A 16,724-nucleotide genomic window follows, 5' to 3' on the forward strand; every position below is an offset into this window, starting at 1 on the left:
CGTCAACGAACTGCGCGAGCGCTGTGTTACACCGAGGAGATGTGCGTCTTTGTGCGTTCAGTTGCAATATTGGCGTCAGGGTGATCTCACTGCTTCGTTATATGCTGTATATTGCGCGATTAACTGTGAGGATTCAGAGCCGTCACTGCGCGACCCAGTACCCGCAGATCCCTTTCTACACGAGCCTGTGTTCTGCAGTCAACAAGTCAGGCTAGATCCAGTTCATTCTGTGATCATTCCTGCGCACCTTCGATTCCGACTGCCGACAGATACTCCACAGGCTTGCCGTCAATTATTCTCGCGGTCACTCGACAGGGTGTCGATTTATCGCACAGGTAGAGGCCCCTGGATACTCATGCAGAGGAGCGCGCGATCCTTCCCTGCTTCACCCATGCGTACCCCGGTGAGGTCGCCTCATTTCGACTTCAAGTCGCACATCGATGGGCCCTTTCACGGTCGCAGTGGATGTCCGACGATTATCTTGCCGTCTACGCCGACGTGCTCAGCAAGCACGCACAGGAAGACGAACGGACCCTGTTCTGATACCGTGACTACTCTGAGCCTTGCGTCCGGAATAATTGGCAGCCTGGTGCGTCGCCCCTGCCTCCTTTCCGAGCGACATTCGCTGCCAGCTAACATGCTTCTTCCGTACAGGTGAAGCCCGCATATGTGTCTGGCCTTGCCTATCAACTCGATCAGAGGAGTACAAATTGGACTCGAGGCTTACTTTGCACCCGGAGATACGGTACCCGCACGTCGCTAGTCACTGGCACTAGTGTGACTCTCACCAACTTGGGTCGTTCTTGAACTTTCGTACTCGGCAGCCGCAACCCGCCTCGGCGCGCGCGGCTGGATGGAGTGCCCGATGTGCCCGAATGATTGTTGCATGAGAATACTGCCTCGAATGATCGAGCTCGGCGGAAGCAAAAATGACGAATGGTCCATGTATGGCTCGGATATATAGGAAGTGCATCACCGTTGTGAGAGACATTGCTCAGGAGCATATGAGCGACCTGCGGCATCGAGAGGTTTGTTTGCTCAGGAGACAGGTCAGACCACAGCTTTAATGTCTCTATCATTAAAGGAAAGGGGGCGGGGAGTGCGTCCAGGGGGAATAGGCCTATTTGGGAGACGTTATGTCCATCGATCTCTCCGGAGGATACTTCCGTCGGAGCTCTTTAGAGGGCGCGTAAGTGGCGTCAGAGCATGGAGGAAGCACTGGAGGTTGAAGGAGTGAAGTACTTGCCTGCAGAGAAGGGCTGGCGTGTCAAGACCCTTAGACGATGCGTATACATGGTCCATGGATGCATGTACACAGGACGTCCGGCACCCGCCAGCGACGGAAGAGCGGATGTTCAAACGACTGCGATCGCCTGCGGCCCACTCCTGGCCCACTCTTGCCGCGACTGCAGAGTGAGAGAAATTCTCCGGATTTTGACTATTTCGAATTAAGTAGCATCGCGAGAAACGATGATCATCGCTGCTGACAGAGAGGGAAGGAGGGGTGCAGACCGTGTTACAGGGATTCGGGCGTGTCTTGCATGCGCAGGTCGTAGGGCGAGTAGGCGCTGTATTTGCGACGAACGTGTACATAGGCGGAAGGGGTCAAATTCTTGCCGTGGTATTTGCGGCGCGGACGCGACGATGCGCAATATGAGAATGCTGGCGAAAAGCGGTATCTAAGCGTGCTAGTCCGTTCTCGGATGCAGCAACCACGACTCCCGGCCAGGGCGTCGACCGCATGCGCAAAGCCTCCTGTCTTCTCTGATATTCTTTAAGTGATTCGCCTCAATCCCACACGCTCCTTTTTCTCTTTCCTGCGCGCCCTCTCTCCGAGCGAGCAGCTGGTGCGCTGTTCAGACCGTCACGGAGGCTGCCAGGCGGTGCCGTCACCGGCATACCACGCATATCCACACCAGTCAACCGGCCGACTAGCCTCTGCCGATCCCCAGTCAGTCCCCACAGGCTCTCTCTCCTCTTACGTCCACGACGTCCACCCCGCCCTCTTTCCCTGCCGTCGTCAGAGGCTGCCCCCGCAGCGAGCCCCGCCCCCGCTCCACCGCACCTATATTTCTCGTGCGTCTGACCGCCCCCTCCGAGGAAACAGTCCCGCTCCAGCGCGAAGGCACAGCTTGTACGTGATCCAGGGCCTCGCGGTCATCGTTTGGAAAGCGTGCAATCTCCAAGAACATTCGAGCCTGCGCAGGGTCAAGGCGTGCATGGTCGCTTGAAGGACCTGGTGCGTTAACTCTTGTTTCAGGACCACACGCCCTTGGCCATTCCGCTTCGCCGATCGTTTATACTGACGCGAGCTCGGCGTTCTTTCTCAGATCACTCGGAACCTTGCTCTTCTCGTCGCTCACTACTCCTTCGTCGCCGCTGCACTCAGCGAGCACATATCCCTGTGGGTCTTCGCCCCCTCCACACCCACGAGCCCGCCTCCCTCAAGCGCGGCCGGCCGAGTCCCTTCCATAAGGACCATCCATCTGGCGAAGCAGCTTTTGGTCCTTCTTTCGCACCTGTCCGAGCTTCCCATAAGCTTTGCCGCTTGGACGACCTTGTGCCGAGCGTAGGAAGCTTATCAGCATCACTTAGAATGGAGGTCCTCACACCTACATCAATACCCCCGCCGTCGTCGCCATATTCCAGCTCTCCCCGGAGGGCCTCTTTTTCACTGTTGAATCGCCGTCCCTCTGCTCAAAAGCTATTGGGGCACCACGAGCCGAATACTTCGACTTCGGTGCTATCCCTTGCTGCATCTTCACAGAGCCTTCTGACCGCGGAACCATCATTAGTTGTAAGCAACTCGCTAGCGATTGGCACCACTCTGCGCTCGACTCGCGCGCCCTCTTCATCACTACTCTCGTTTGTACCTTTGACGCCCATTATGGCCTCTCCGAGGATGACTCCGGACATCGGGGCGGGCTCCGGAGCATTTGCAACTGCTTCCCTGAGCGGCGGCGTCGCGTCGGCCAGCAACAGCGACAGTGCATCGAGCAGCTCGGCATCTACATCACTAGGTGAGGGCGACTATCTTACACGTGGACATCCCGCTTTGCCGCTCTCGGGCGACTCGCTCGCGCAGTCACCCCCGACGCCATTGTGGATTTCTACGCCGCCCACGCCGCCCACGAAGGATAGGCACTTGGTTTCGCCACGCTCGTCTGCCGGCATTCAGGGTTGTGAGTCCGGAACAGCGGGCCCGTCTAACATCACAAGAAGTAGTCAAGGGCATGCGCGCCCTGCTTCTGTCGCAGTTTTCCCGGAGTATCGCGCACCCACTTCCCCATCTATGAACTGTTATGATGTCTCGTCCTCACGTCGGCCACATATCACCTCAAGATCCGTCTCCCCCCCTCGTGCTGCGCGGTGTATTCCCCGCAGCGGCTCGTCTGGCGATATCTGCACTACTGCTGGAGTCAAGCGGCGAAAAACCTTGCCGAGACAGTTTGGCAAGACTCTCTCGTCATCGCCTGCCGCCGTAGAGATCCGACCACACACGGCCACCCACGATGCGGAGAACAACGTTCTCTTGCCCAGCCTGTCTCGCAGTCCAAGGAAGAAAGCGAAAAACATGTTTCCATGCCACACGCCGTCACGGGACGTGTCAGTGTCCAGCTCTCGGACGCGAAAGGTTTTTACACTCGGGGGTGGGGAGGACTCCGATAACGAAGGCGAGGGGTCTGGGGATGGCTCACATGAGTCTGCTGAGAAGGCGGAGACGCAGCCTCAGGAGGTCAGGAGCCCTGTCGACGACGAAACGCCATCGGAAAGTGCGAAGGGAATGAGACGGTACCACGCGCTCTTAGAGCTACTGGCAACAGAGGTGGGATATTTGCTTGATCTGCGAGCACTGGTATCGGTGAGCACCGCAGCTCCAACTCAAACCGCACGTATATTCTTAGCTGCTCCCAGATTTACCTTGAGCAATTGCCCTCTCTAACTGCCCCTGTCCCTGCGCCGCTTTCCCGCCCTTCGCCCTCTGCTCTCTCCATCTCGAGCCTGGCTCTCTCACGCCCGTTCCCCTCTTCTCGGTCTTCGTTTATGTCGGTCCCGGCTCTGTCTTCTGGCTCGGGACCACCCGACGGTTCAAGCTTCGACAGGCACCGAGATGGCTTCGACCGCGAACGTGACGCTGAGAAGACCAGATCTGCACGGCGCCCCCTCCTCTCTGAGCAAGACGTGCAGCTTCTTCGACGCAACGCTCAAGACCTACTTGCTTGGCATGAACGCTTCGTCACAATGCTCGAGCGAGCTCTTGTTCCGTCCGCATTGGCGTGGGTGTTTGCTCAGGTGTCTGAGCGTCGAGGAAGGGAGATGAGGCAGAGCACCGAGGATATGACTGTTCAGAGCGTAGACGAGGCGGTCGACGTAGTCATGGACCTATTTGTGCAAGAGGTGAGTACTCGACCCATGCGCATATATGCAGCTGAGCCGACAGGGTAACACCCAGGCGTCTTCCTTCATACTTTACGAGACGTTCACACCTCGTCACAACGAGGCCGTCGATCTCGTGCGCAATATTCAGGATAACTATCCAGTGGAGTGGGACGCGTACGAGCAACGATGTTCGCTCCTGGTCGCTCATGCTTTCGAGATCACCGCCGACTCGCACAAGGCGCAAACCGTGCTGTCATCGTCCTCAAGTGGCCACAGCATCGACTCTATGAGCAAGAGAAGGCGACATTCGATGTCTTCGCTCTCGATGCAGTCACCCATGTCGCCTTTCGGAGTGATGCCTCTCACGTCCGGCCTGGGTCCCGCTAAGTCGGATGCCGTGGACAGCCATAAGCGCAAGGTCCACGGCGAGTCGATGTATGCGCAGCAACAGGCCATGAGGCTTAAGTTCCTCGACTACCTCATCAAGCCTGTGCAGCGCATCTGCAAGTACCCCCTGCTGTTCGACCAGCTCAAGTCCAAGAGGAGTTTGTCTCCGAACACGGACGAAGCGATCGAGAGGGCGAGCGCTGCTATGCGCGCTGTGCTGACGAGGGTCGACCGCGCGAATGACAAGCAGGCGCACCAGCTCAAGTCCCAGCTCATCGCCACGCGATTGACTGCGAATGGTAACCCGACTTCGCCCGTCTCGCCCACCGAAAGCAATCCAGAACGTCGGTCACAGCTGACACCTGAGTTTCTGCAATCCTTAGGTGCATGCCTTGTATCGGGAGCTTTGGATGTCGTGTATCATCAATCCAATGGCGGCGTGAGAACCAAATATCTCGGTGCATTTCTCTATGTCGGTGGATACTTGATTCTCTCAAAGGTCCCGAAGAGCGGCAAAGTGTATGAGGCGAAGCACTGGTTCTCGCTGGCTGGTTTCCAGATCCTCGACGAGGTCGACGACGATCGTGAGTGCTTCCCACCGGTTAAACCGATGAGCCCTAAATTGACGCTTCTGGTACAGCATCGCTTCCTTATGCGTTCCATGTTTTCAGCGCGAATGTGCATTTGCATTTGGCGGCGTCCTGTCAGCTAGAGAAGACCATCTGGATGGCGGCAGTCCAAGACGCTGTGTCTGCGCCGGCGCCATGCTGGACGAACGAGCCTCCTGCGAACTTTCCGCTAGACGCGCGACCTATCGTGACGGCCTACGAAGAGCAGACTTCAGACTATTCGACGCCTCTTCCGACGCCGCTGCCCACGATTCAGTCAATGTCGGAGTTAGAGGGACCGGGGGACACGGCCTCACCTGCACCCCCGGCTCCGTCTCCGAAGAAGCTTGCCAAGACAATGTCGCGCGTCGACAGTGCCATCATGCGGCATGAGTTTTCCGCGCTGAACCGGCGCACCTCGACATCGTCTGTCAAGGCGTTCTTTTCGCCGCTCACGTTCGACTCTCGCGTTAGCCGCCCATCGGCGCAAATTCGGCAACAAGTGGACCACGGCCTGCACGACGTTATCTCAGACACGTTCGTGACGGTGCGAAACCAAGTGCGCATGCGTGACGAGGAGCTCTTCCAGGTCCGGAAGAGGCCTATGGCGAATATGTCACGGTCCAACTCTGGTCTAACGTTGTCGGGGCTCGCATCCAGAAAGCGCCATGATAGCATCGTGCTCGCTTCAAGTCGCCGGAAGGGCTCCGTGGATGGAATACCCGATGTGACCGGCGACTCCGAGACGAGTAAGCACTTGGTGCTCTCACAGCGGTCCAAGTCTTCCGGGGACAAGCGCAAGAAGCGGCAGTCACTCTCAGTTACTCCGTTTGTGAACAATATCGACTTGGAGATGGGTCTGATACAGAGCCCGGACGGTTCCGTCGAGTCACCTCCAGCCATGACCCAGTCGTCGTCAGCTGCTTCTTCCAACGTGAATTCGGCCTTGCCCAGTCCGCTCGAGAGCAACCTGCCCCTACCGTCCGCTGATACACTGCGCTACAGGCCGAAGCGCACACGTTCTCTAGTGGATAACGTCCGCAACTTCTTCCATTCACGCTCGATCTCGCCAACGCCATCAGCCACGGGCTCGCCGAAGATTGCCGCTGCAGCTCTCGATGCGGAGACGGAGCCTCATGGAGGGCTTGTGCAGTGGTGGCGCAGAGGCTCTCTTCGCCGGCGGGCACAGAGCTCACCCGAGATGCCGACCGACGAGTCCACGCCTGCCACGCCTGCCACGCCCGCCGCGTCCTTGGATGACGGTGCGTACTCCGAGATGACAAGTCAGTCGTCTACGAACGCGCCGCCGAGTCCAATGCCGAGCCCCGACGTGCTGGCCGGGCGGCAGCTGAGCACTTCACGTCGGGTGGCTTTCTCGTCCATCGCGCCCATCTCACGACGGCGGTCGCTCTTCTCCTATGGCTCCCGCGCTGAAGGCGGCGCGCTTCCCCCGAGCGAGTCCCAAAGCTCGACGATTTCCCGAGGCAAGACGCTTAAGCACCTATTCCATTTCCAACGTTCGAACTCTCTTACACCCGTGGATCTGGATACATCATGAGATTTTTGTAGCCTACAGGTTCGGAGCACATGACTCAGATTCGGCCATAGGATTTATTATTCATATTTGTAGTGTTAATCTTGCATTCCTTTCGCCCCACTTCATGTCAATCCCCGCCTATCTTCTATCTTCCACACCCCTCGACGAAGCATAGACTTTAAACTTACAACTTGCAATTTCGTTTCCCTTACACTTCCTGATTCTGTATCTATGGAAAATGTCTGTGTGCACGCCCATCATACCCATGTACTTTGTCGTATACTTGTACACGTCGCTTGTCATTGCATGTAAATATTCCCTTCGCAGGTGCGTGCGTGGTAACATGGGATTTCGACCCGTAGAATCAAGAACATGCACGAGATAGGACTACAGATGAATGCGTACAAGTGGAAAAAGCACAGGCAACATGTGTCATGGCAAGAGATCAAGCATGACGATATGAAAGCAATACACACAGCGAAAATTATGGAATAAGCCCATGTGCACGGAGCAGAGCAGCGTATCTGTGCACAGGTCGGTAAGTATCGGAAGCGGTGTCAGACAGGTGTTGACTCACGATTCCTTCTGTATCTCGACTTCCGCAAGTTGATGGCGCAGTTGGCTATGCGAGTCATCAGACATGATGCATGGATGGTGTGCCAGAGCCGGGCGTATCACGTACAGATTCTGTCTCTCAGTCTCATTCCTGGCCTTCTTCGCTTCGACGATGTCGCGGCTCATGGCAGCCCAGGCTTCGTCCTCCGAGAGAGACGCATCATTGAACATGCCCTCAAGTTCCTCGTTGAATGCCTGCAGGCGTGTGTCAGTTAGCTGAGGCATCAAATTGATCTTTTAGGGTGAATTCGACGCACGTCGTACAATGCATCCTTCTCAGCTGTGCAGTCGTCGAACATCTGCTTGAGGAACGCGGCTTGAAGCTTCACGTTGGCCAGATCGTTGCGGGTCTTCTCCAACTCGTCACTCCTCTGCAGAAGAAAGTCAGTGAGAGAACGAGTAAGTGGAGCTGAGATAATCACCTCAGCGAGCGTCGATGTTAGCCGTGGAATCTCGGCGTTGACCTGGTCCAGATGCTGCATGGCGTTTGTGAGGTCTTGGTCCACATGTGAGGCCAGCTCGTCCATGGACTTGGCGACCTCCTCGACGCGTACGATTTCCGCTGCCTTCGGCAGCACAGAGTCAGTGACTATGCTCAGCGGGCGCGGCCGCCCCAGAGGTTTCTCTTGTGCACGCCTGCCGATGAGCCGCTGCATCTCCTCCATGCGGGCCTGCGCTTCTTTTGTCTAATTTGATGTCGACATCAGCTGCTGCCCACGATGAGCTCTAGACCAAAAATACCTCACCATTGGAGGAGGGGCAGGCCTTAGCGCCGTGCGCAGTTGTTTGACGGGAGACAATGGCCTATCGTCCGGCAGTGGTGTCGTAGACCGCGAACCTGGTAACGGCGTGCCGGACCGTGCAGCAGAGTTTGCAGCCGCGAGCTGCTCATAGTGCTGTCGCAGCTGTCGCATAGAACGACGGGCAGCTTCGATCTAGGAGAGAGTGAGCACATATGCAGTATACCGAATTGACAGACTACGCTTACCCCTTCCTTCGCTGACTCCGACTGCTTGACCAACCTTTGCGCATCATCAGAGCCCATGCTTGTATGCACCCGCAGCAGCTGCTGCTTCGACTGCGACGACGTTCGTCTTGTGAGCGATGCCACGCGGCTGCCTGGCTTCGTCATCGATGGCCCACGGCTCGCAGGGAAGACGCGCCTCCGATGAGAATTGAGTACACCCGAGGAGGCCTTCCTTCGTATCGATAGTGGCTCGACGGTGGCTGTATAAACTGGGATACCACTAGGCACGGCGCTGTCAGGAGTTGTCGAGTCCGACCCGCTGCTTGTCGTGCGACCCCCGCTCGTGTTGAATGGTTGTCGCTTACTGCGTGGTAGTGGTGCGACCATCTTGCCCTTGCCTTTCGGCGTCACGGTCATCTCCGCGATTGCGTGAACGATCGTGTCTTCTGATACTGTCACATCTTCCTCAGATGGCAAGTCATGCGTCCGGGTTTCTGGTGTTCCTGAGACAGGAAGTGGTGACGGGCTACGCGGACCCCTTGGTCGGTGTTCAGCCGGCGGGTACATCATCCTGCTTTGTCGCTCGTTCCCGCCGGGCCCACCAGGTGACGGTGTATACGGTCTGCCCATCGAGCTACTCGGTCGTGACCCTCCTGGGGCTTCAAGCGAAGCCGACGCCCGTGATGCTCTTGACAAAGGGCGAAATGGGTTGGGATCATCTGAGTAACAAGATAGGCCATCAGAAACAGACGCAGCCCGTGTGACAAGCCTGACTGTCGGCATACCCTCGTATAGATCTTCCTCGATCAGCTGTTCTTCGAACACGTCTTCGTCAAACTGCGCATCATTTTGGCTCTGGCTGTTCTGTCGTGCGAGCTCAAGACGTGCAGAGAGATCCCGGTCTGACTGGTCCTGTGGCCGACCAGCATGGTTGTTCTCTTGGTCCTCGTTATCAGTGTACCAATCCGACGACGGCGACCTACTCCGATTGCGATCGCTACCGCGCCACGGTGATACTTCCAGCTCGCTGCCAGACCCACCAGATGAGAGCTGCCTCTTCATGAGTTTCTTCACTTTGTGCAGAGACTGCGACCGCCTTGAGCTCGCGCTCCCAGTGTCAACCGAGATCATAGAACGCCGATCATCCTCCAATGAGGTTGCCGCCGTAACTGTCGATCGTCGAGACCGAGAGGAGTGCGAAATGGAACTTTCTGCTGTCGCCGTCGACTGACTGTACATAGATATTCGGCTGCCAGTGGTCTTGGCCCGTTTATGACCTATAGATCCGTGGTCTTTGGGCGATCCTGTCCTTCCAGAAAATAGATTCCGTGAGATGGCGTCGAGGCTGAAGATGGCTGCCTTCGTCCGTGTTACGGTTGGTGTCGGCGGGGCGGAAAGATTGTTCGTCCGGAATTTGAACAAGCCATAGTGATGTACTACGAGTACCAATTAGCAGATACTCACATGTACATCATATATACGTACTTGTGGCAATGATACGCTGGTGGAGCTTCGCGTTCTCAACGATATCTTCTTCGCCCTGGTCGTCCGGATCACTACAATTCACTGACCAACGTGACACCTCCCCTGGCATCGGCTGTAGTCGCACGATTACAAATGGTGCACCCGGATTACCGAACGGTATTGAGTCCGCTGCACCCGAAGGGTCAATATGGACCACAGCTTTCATCTGAAAGACTCAAATGTCATGACGAGAATATCCTGGAGCGGCAGAAGTAGGACTCTACCTTCGCCTTTTCTCGCAAGTATGCCGTACGCTGGTATAGGTTGAAGTAGGTCGTGGCCGTAGTAACTTTGCCCCCTCTGTTCTCAACTTCCCTTTCTGCATCCTTCAGGATGACAGACTGGCCGAACCTCGTCCGGTACCGCGCTTGAACAATCCACAGGTTTTCAAGGAAGCGCCGCTTTTCCGTTTCCGTACGCGTCGGGTCGAGGTTCACCGAAGATGGTGGGAAGACGATGGACATTGCGCGAAATGGCCGGCCATTCCATTTGTCGCCCGTCTGGTCTTGTGGCGGACTCTCGAGGTAAAAGTGAAGGTCTGTCCCAGAGTAGAATCAGTACGAACTCTGTGAGCGAGCGCTCCATAATACTGAGCCGCGGCACCAAGCGAGGGGCCAAGGCGACTTACCTGCGCCGCCGACGTCCGTGGCAACAACGTCCACAACCTCCATTACACCCTTACAAGACAAGCCTCCTCGTCTCGAGTTAGTAGCCAAGCCCTTACCCTTCACCACCTTGTCTGGGTCGTCAAGCCCGGTCATTGTCCTTCCGCTCTTGTCTCCAGGCCGCTTTGCAATGACAAGCTTGTCATCGAATAGGAACAGAGTACAATGTAATGATGACTCCTTCGACGAACTCGATGAAGGGGTCGACACGACTGGCAAGTGTTCAAGTGAGGAGGAAAGCACGTCCTCGACGTCAATGCAGTCGATGAACTTGCGCGAGTGAGAGATTAGGTTCGGGGGGAAGTCATCGACGCATGAGGATATGCAGTACATGATGGCAGCACGCTTTGTCTGCTCGTCAGTCTCCGCCAGGGCAATCTTGCTCGCAATCTCGTCCGCCTCCTCAAGCTTTGCGCGTTGTGGGTCGTGTAGTGGCATGTGCTTGATCATTGTCCGGAACATTAGGGTGTATCGCGGTATTCGTTGAACGGGATCCATTAGCAGTTCGCGCAAGCCGACGCGGTTCCGGACGTCGGCTTGCGAATATTTGATGCGCTGCGTGGGACGACGGGTAAGAGTAGCTCGCACATTTTGGAGTAGGGTTCGACGGAAACCAGCTTCACGTACATCAATGTAACTGGAGAAGTTAGAGTGCTTGACCTCCTGTTCGAAAATGTGCTGTGCCTCTTCACGCTTCGCGTAGTACTGCTTGTAGACCTCAAAGCCTTTGAGGTCTTTGAAATGCTTCAAGCAGACGTCCCCGACGCCGCCGACGGTCTCTGACCCGTCGGATGCCAACATCCGTTCGAGGTCCCAGAGGAAAGCTTCGTTAACTGGAATGAGCTGGTCAAGGTTGCCAAAGATAATTTTGGCCTCATATGGTGGAAGAATGGCGGTCTCTTTACTCTTTGAGAACTGGCGTAATGGATTAGCGTACTCGGTTTTAAGGGTGTGCAGGCGATCGACATAGGATCGTTCTGTGGCGACGAGCTCGTTTACTATGTCAGTTAGAGCACTAGAAGTTGCGGTATTTGATCGTTTGCGGGGGATAACGTCGGAATTAGGTAACTGGTCGTTAATAGAGGTCAGGGTCGTGGCGCGTTTACGCTGGTGTGGTTCATTGCTCTGTGCAGAGGCCCAGTGAGGTCAGAATAAAACAGAGACAGCGGGGGACGAGCTCACCAGTTGCGAGAGGTCAGTAGTAGAGGAGTTGCTCGGACCTGGCTCAGTTGGCACAGGTTCGAGGTCAATGGGTTCGCCTAGGCTTGCTATGAGGTCTTGCACGTCTGCAGGCAAGTGAGCAAACGCGTCCGAGAGTTAGAGAAAGGGGATATATACCGTTCGGCAGTTCCTCATCATGATCAGTGTTCTCTACTACCACTCCGCAGAAATATACACGTCTTGTGAGCTTTGGAAGGGGCGCGCCCTTGAGGCGGGATATCGAACGCTCTTCGCCGCTTGCGAGAGGAACGCCTTTACGAGGCGTATGGTTGAGGGCCATGAAGGGGTATTCTGCGGTATGCGGGTATAAGAGGAGTTGTTGGCGTGAAGAGAAGAGATAGGGAGGGGAAAGGATAGATGTAATCGAACAAGAATGAACGGAGAGGAGTCGAATAATGCAACAGTATACTGTATTTAATCGGACACCCAATCAGGCACCGCTCCCGCCGCTCCTTTGTTTGGTCCTTGTTTGCCTCCGCCGACGCGCTTGACATCACGAGACCGCGCCTCCGAGTACCCCGGCTGCGGTGCCGCCGCCATCATCGCCACCAATTTAGTTCCGGCGCCGTCCTCCTGATCCGGACCTCGTCACTACCAGCGCCGACACGATCCCACGAGCCACGACCACCATGCCCCTCTCCACCACAAGCTCGTCGTCGACCCCAACCATCACGGCCGCCAATGCTCGCGGCGGCCACTTGCCACCACCCCCGAGCAAGTCATCCAGTCGTATCCCTGTCACTCCCACCGTCCTCCGCTCTATTTTCGCGTCTTCTCGGACCATTCTTGAGGAAAGATCTTTGTCCCGAGTGGCTTTCTTCAGGTGCGGTGCAGCACTGCCGCTTGGCGGCGACCACGTAGATTTACTATCTTCCAGGTTCACTGGTTTCATCCTGAGCTGCCTCGCCATATCTCTTGCCGCAGCTCGCGGTCGAGGCATCAAATCAGCCTCTGGACTGCTCGGCGTCGGCGTCGTATGATGGAGAGCAATATTTACCGATCTACCATGTGATAGCAATGAAAAGTACAATACAGGGATATCATACCCAACATGTACACACTTCCACTAGAAGAATTCTACAACGCCGTGTCTCGGCGACGCAATGGCAATGACCTTGCTCGACATGTTGAATGCACCGCCCCCCTGGTAGACCACCAAGTCACCCTGGTCGCTGAGCCACCCCTCAAGCCCCAACAGTTTCTCCAAGTTACCAGTTACCAGCGCGTACTGCATCTGCTTGTCGATCCACCCGCCAGACTCTAGCGCGACCTGGGATGACTACGCATGAGCGACTCCATATGGAATCAAACGCGTAACAACTCACCCAGCCCGCGTCGAAACGCGCGTTCACTGGCTCCCATGCGTCAGTGACTCCCAACGCGACGGTGACCTTGTGCTTCAGCAGCGCTGTTACTGTCGTTTCGTTGGTAATCGGGGGCCCCGCAAGGCTATCGACCCGAGTTTGCGCATCAGCTCACGCAATACATGAGACATCGCGAAAACCTACATCCTGCGGCTGTCCCATGCCCCAGGGAACGGTCTAACGGGACTAAGAATGACTCCCACTCTGGCTTTGGCTACCAAGGCAATACTCCAGTGAATCATCGCTTATTGCGGTCTTGTCGGGATTGACTCACCGATGTCTGCGGCGAGGAGATGGGCCTCAGACGCTCCAGAGAAAATCATCCTTATCCTTGCTCCCCGGAGTTCCTCCACTTCAGCTTTCAGTTGCAACAGCGTGGCCATGATGTCCGCGTTTTCAACGTCGATGATCAGAGGAATGCGTCCCTGTAGTAACTGTTAGCTCCCGCCGAGCTCAACATGCTTGAAGGCACACACATCAGCAGCCTTCTTGAACCATCGACCAGTCTCCTCATCGTCGTTGACAGCGTCCAGCAGCAGCCGTCGGAGCGTCGCAATCTGCGTACTCACAGACACGTCGGGCATAGTGCCACGCCACGGCGCAGCGCGCCCGACGTGGAGCTGCAGGGCAGCAGTCGGCTGGACGATCGCATCGGGCTGCAAAGCGTGCGCGGCGCCGGTCCTGAAGGTCACAGCGAGTCCTCCGATGAGCGTCGATGCTCCACCAAACAGGGTGGCCTTGCTTAACGATGATGTTGCATACGCTACACCAGCGCGACGCGCAACCCTGTGCACACAACGTCAAACAGATACCCAGGACAGGTAACAGCCGCGATACTGACAAAGCGTTGCGTGTCCCGAATTGAAGTGCATCGACTGCGCGGACCACGGCCCCGGAGTCGCCGAGGATCTTCGGCGTGTTTGCAATGTAAGGGTTGTACAGTAAGCCGTCCTGCGTGGATAGCTCTTGCGTAATTTCCTCAATGCCAAGCGGAGAGCCGAATGTCATCAAGCCCGGCCCAACCGCACCGCCGCGCAAGTCGATCTCCAGTGCATCGTCTTCTTCTGTGAGACACCAGCCCTCTTGTCCGACACAGCTAATTGTGCCATCGACCAGGACGACAGTGCCGCTCTTTCCCTCGGACATACCCGACCATCGCTCCTTGAGGCCCGTTTCGGTACGGATCCACACCTCCAGGACGTTCCGAAGCACGACCTTGCCCTTCACAGCCTTCTTCGGTTCAAGCGGCGGCAGGCCCTCAAACGCAACCGCCTCCTTGCGCTCTTCATCCCAGCTTGGCACTGCTGGTATCTCTCCAAACACCGAGCCTTTCTTAGGAGGGCCGACGAGGACGGGCTCCGCGTCAGGCGCCGGAGTGAGCGCAGTGTCTGCGCGTCCAAGCTGTGCAATGCCGTCGATCCAGACTTGACGAGGGACTGCGCCGAGATGCAAGGGGTGTGAATCCCACAATACGACGTCAGCATCTGCGCCTTCGGCGAGAATACCGATACGGTGAGAAAGGCCGGCAGCTCGAGCTGGTGTGCTGGCAGAAAATATATCAAGCTATGCTCCTCAAAGCGAGGGTCCAGGTAACTTACGAAGTGACTGAAGCCAATGCAAGGTGTGGCTGGAGGCCGTAGTAGTGTGCTTGTTGAGCCTCATACACCACATAGCGGCTATTCAGCACAGGGTGATCGGACTAAGACGACGTGTGAGCTGAGTCGATAAGTCGCTCGATCAAGACAGTCACCTTCATGACCACAGGGATCTCGTTGTCTGCCAAAACGCGAGGAGCAAACTGTGAGCCACGATAGGATTCACGCTTGTACCGATGATTCGACGCAAAAATGGCGACGGCAGGTGTACCGCCCCATGTCTGTTTGAGCACATCTGGCACCAACCAGGCCTCGGAGGCGTGATGGAAGGACGCGATAGGGAAGCCGAACTCGTTGGTGAGCTAGAGAATAGGTCTATAATTGCGCTACAGGGAGATATCAGGCTGGCTTACTCGGACAATATCGTCTAAATCAACCTCTTCGTAGCAGTGGTTTGCAATCTATGAGCCTTGCGTGAGCACTCTAGATCTAAGCGGAAAGAAAATACGTGCATACTTTGACGCGCCCGCGCAAGACGTCGACGAGCATCTCCCACTGCAAGTTCTCGGGGAAGCTTTGACCTGCAATGTCTTCCCACAAGCCAGCCTCGGCTTTCGTACAGAAGTCATCTTGCTGCTGCTTAACCTTACGAGCCTCGTTGTATGCGGAGCGGAAGGACCAAATTGCGTCCATACGGTTGCCATACCGCCTAAGGTTCTCGCCACACGCTTGCCTAGCATTATCGTTTAGCCTGTATGTACTCACACGAGACAAATGAACATACTTCATATGCCTCCAGCGCAAAGGTAGGTCTGGATCTGGTGCAGAACCATTTAGAGTGTGCGGAGGTTCAACTACCATGGACGTTGGTGACCTTTCTTTCGTCTTTCTAAGCTTCATCATGAAGGCCTGTCCGCCTACACGCGCGTATGGTTACCACAAGCACTAGCATGTTGGATGAACACGCACCAATAGCATTACCGCTTCCAGGAAGTACCATAGCGGACGTTACACCTCCAGCGATGGCCAGCTCGAAGGCCAAATCATGCGTATTAAATCCATCGATACTTCGCAGCCAGGGCAATACGGGTCCGTGGGCAGAGTTCACGTCAAATGCACCCGATGTGAAGGGAGCACTCAGCAGCCCAACATGAGAGTGCAAGTCCACTGAGATGATACATGAATTTCAGATTACAAAGCCGTGAGGCAACGAGTTGTACTGACCGAGACCGGGCGTAACCCACGCTCCGTTTGCCTCAACAGTGGCGGGGTCCTTCAAGTTATTCAACAGAGTCTGCGGAATGTAGCCTATGCCCTTTACGACGCCTCCTTCGAGTAGAACGTCGCCTTTCACGGTTTCGGTACCATTCCTAGCCCCTGTCCACACACGCGCGTTCTTGATCAACGTTGGGCGTGTCCCAGGCTCGAATCTATCCGACTGCGCCCGGGTATGGAAATCGTGTGGAGGCTTAGGAGTCGCCTTCAGGCTGGCGCACTGGCGTAGGATTTGTCCAGCATGTGCTGGCACACGGTGGATACGGGTTTCGGGGTTTCGAGAGGACGAGGCAAGGTAGAAGTTGCAAGCATAGAGCGACAGCGTCGCGATAGTCGCGCAAAGCGCAAGAAGCAGCGGCCGCTTGACTGTCGCGCTCCGTCGCGAGCGAATCGCGGCTTCGACGAACGGCTCCTTACTCGACATGTTCGTCTGCGTTCAGCAGACGTGGGTGGTTCGTTACAAAAGACTTAGGCCACGGGGCTACCTGCCAACACCAGCCGTCCGTCCGCGTTCCCACAAAGCGCGTGCAGTACACGCAAGATACGTGCCGTGGCGCGTGCCGCAGGTTCACACGCGCTCGCAGGC

At 56.2% G+C, this 16,724-nt stretch overlaps 3 protein-coding genes across 3 annotated transcripts; 1 reads left to right on the plus strand and 2 right to left on the minus strand.

Annotated features, from left to right (window-relative positions):
* Positions 1-223: 223 nt before the first annotated feature.
* On the plus strand, positions 224-7,256 carry PHACADRAFT_137914 (uncharacterized protein). The gene is made up of 5 exons (XM_007392243.1): positions 224-2,239; positions 2,331-3,862; positions 3,916-4,398; positions 4,454-5,351; positions 5,408-7,256. Exons 2-5 carry the CDS (start codon positions 2,597-2,599, stop codon positions 6,931-6,933), a joined length of 4,173 nt encoding a protein of 1,390 aa, XP_007392305.1. The 5' UTR covers positions 224-2,239; positions 2,331-2,596; the 3' UTR covers positions 6,934-7,256.
* Positions 7,257-7,396: 140 nt separating this feature from the next.
* PHACADRAFT_88401 (uncharacterized protein) lies at positions 7,397-12,184 on the minus strand (the record flags this gene model as incomplete). The annotated part of the gene is made up of 13 exons (XM_007392244.1): positions 7,397-7,436; positions 7,490-7,534; positions 7,595-7,722; positions 7,785-7,898; positions 7,950-8,213; positions 8,274-8,462; positions 8,516-9,930; positions 9,980-10,184; positions 10,243-10,556; positions 10,647-11,238; positions 11,311-11,751; positions 11,848-11,907; positions 11,990-12,184. The coding sequence occupies 13 exons, from the start codon at positions 12,182-12,184 to the stop codon at positions 7,397-7,399; spliced, it is 4,002 nt and encodes a 1,333-aa protein (XP_007392306.1).
* A 336-nt stretch (positions 12,185-12,520) lies between these two features.
* Positions 12,521-16,637, minus strand: PHACADRAFT_181721 (uncharacterized protein). The gene is made up of 13 exons (XM_007392245.1): positions 16,088-16,637; positions 15,833-16,030; positions 15,648-15,780; positions 15,380-15,596; positions 15,277-15,324; positions 15,019-15,225; positions 14,867-14,967; positions 14,110-14,811; positions 13,745-14,054; positions 13,543-13,693; positions 13,413-13,482; positions 13,230-13,353; positions 12,521-13,183 (listed from the first exon to the last, which is right to left on the minus strand). Exons 1-13 carry the CDS (start codon positions 16,560-16,562, stop codon positions 12,971-12,973), a joined length of 2,949 nt encoding a protein of 982 aa, XP_007392307.1. The 5' UTR covers positions 16,563-16,637; the 3' UTR covers positions 12,521-12,970.
* Between the last annotated feature and the right edge of the window lie 87 nt (positions 16,638-16,724).

The sequence above is a fragment of the Phanerochaete carnosa genome, assembly GCF_000300595.1.
Source record: "Phanerochaete carnosa HHB-10118-sp unplaced genomic scaffold PHACAscaffold_2, whole genome shotgun sequence".
Classification (NCBI taxonomy): domain Eukaryota; kingdom Fungi; phylum Basidiomycota; class Agaricomycetes; order Polyporales; family Phanerochaetaceae; genus Phanerochaete; species Phanerochaete carnosa.

What these genes read in the sequence shown, in the direction of transcription:
- PHACADRAFT_181721 (XM_007392245.1), bottom strand. Translation starts at nt 16,562, where the DNA reads ATGTCGAGTAAGGAGCCGTTCGTCGAAGCCGCGATTCGCTCGCGACGG. An exon ending in ATTTAGACGATATTGTCCGA is followed by an intron (nt 15,226 to 15,276) that starts GTAAGCCAGCCT and finishes CCTATTCTCTAG; the next exon opens with CTCACCAACGAGTTCGGCTT. An exon ending in CGCGTTTCGACGCGGGCTGG is followed by an intron (nt 13,184 to 13,229) that starts GTGAGTTGTTAC and finishes GCTCATGCGTAG; the next exon opens with TCATCCCAGGTCGCGCTAGA.
- PHACADRAFT_137914 (XM_007392243.1), top strand. Translation starts at nt 2,597, where the DNA reads ATGGAGGTCCTCACACCTACATCAATACCCCCGCCGTCGTCGCCATAT. An exon ending in ATCTGCGAGCACTGGTATCG is followed by an intron (nt 3,863 to 3,915) that starts GTGAGCACCGCA and finishes AGCTGCTCCCAG; the next exon opens with ATTTACCTTGAGCAATTGCC. An exon ending in CGACGAGGTCGACGACGATC is followed by an intron (nt 5,352 to 5,407) that starts GTGAGTGCTTCC and finishes CTTCTGGTACAG; the next exon opens with CATCGCTTCCTTATGCGTTC.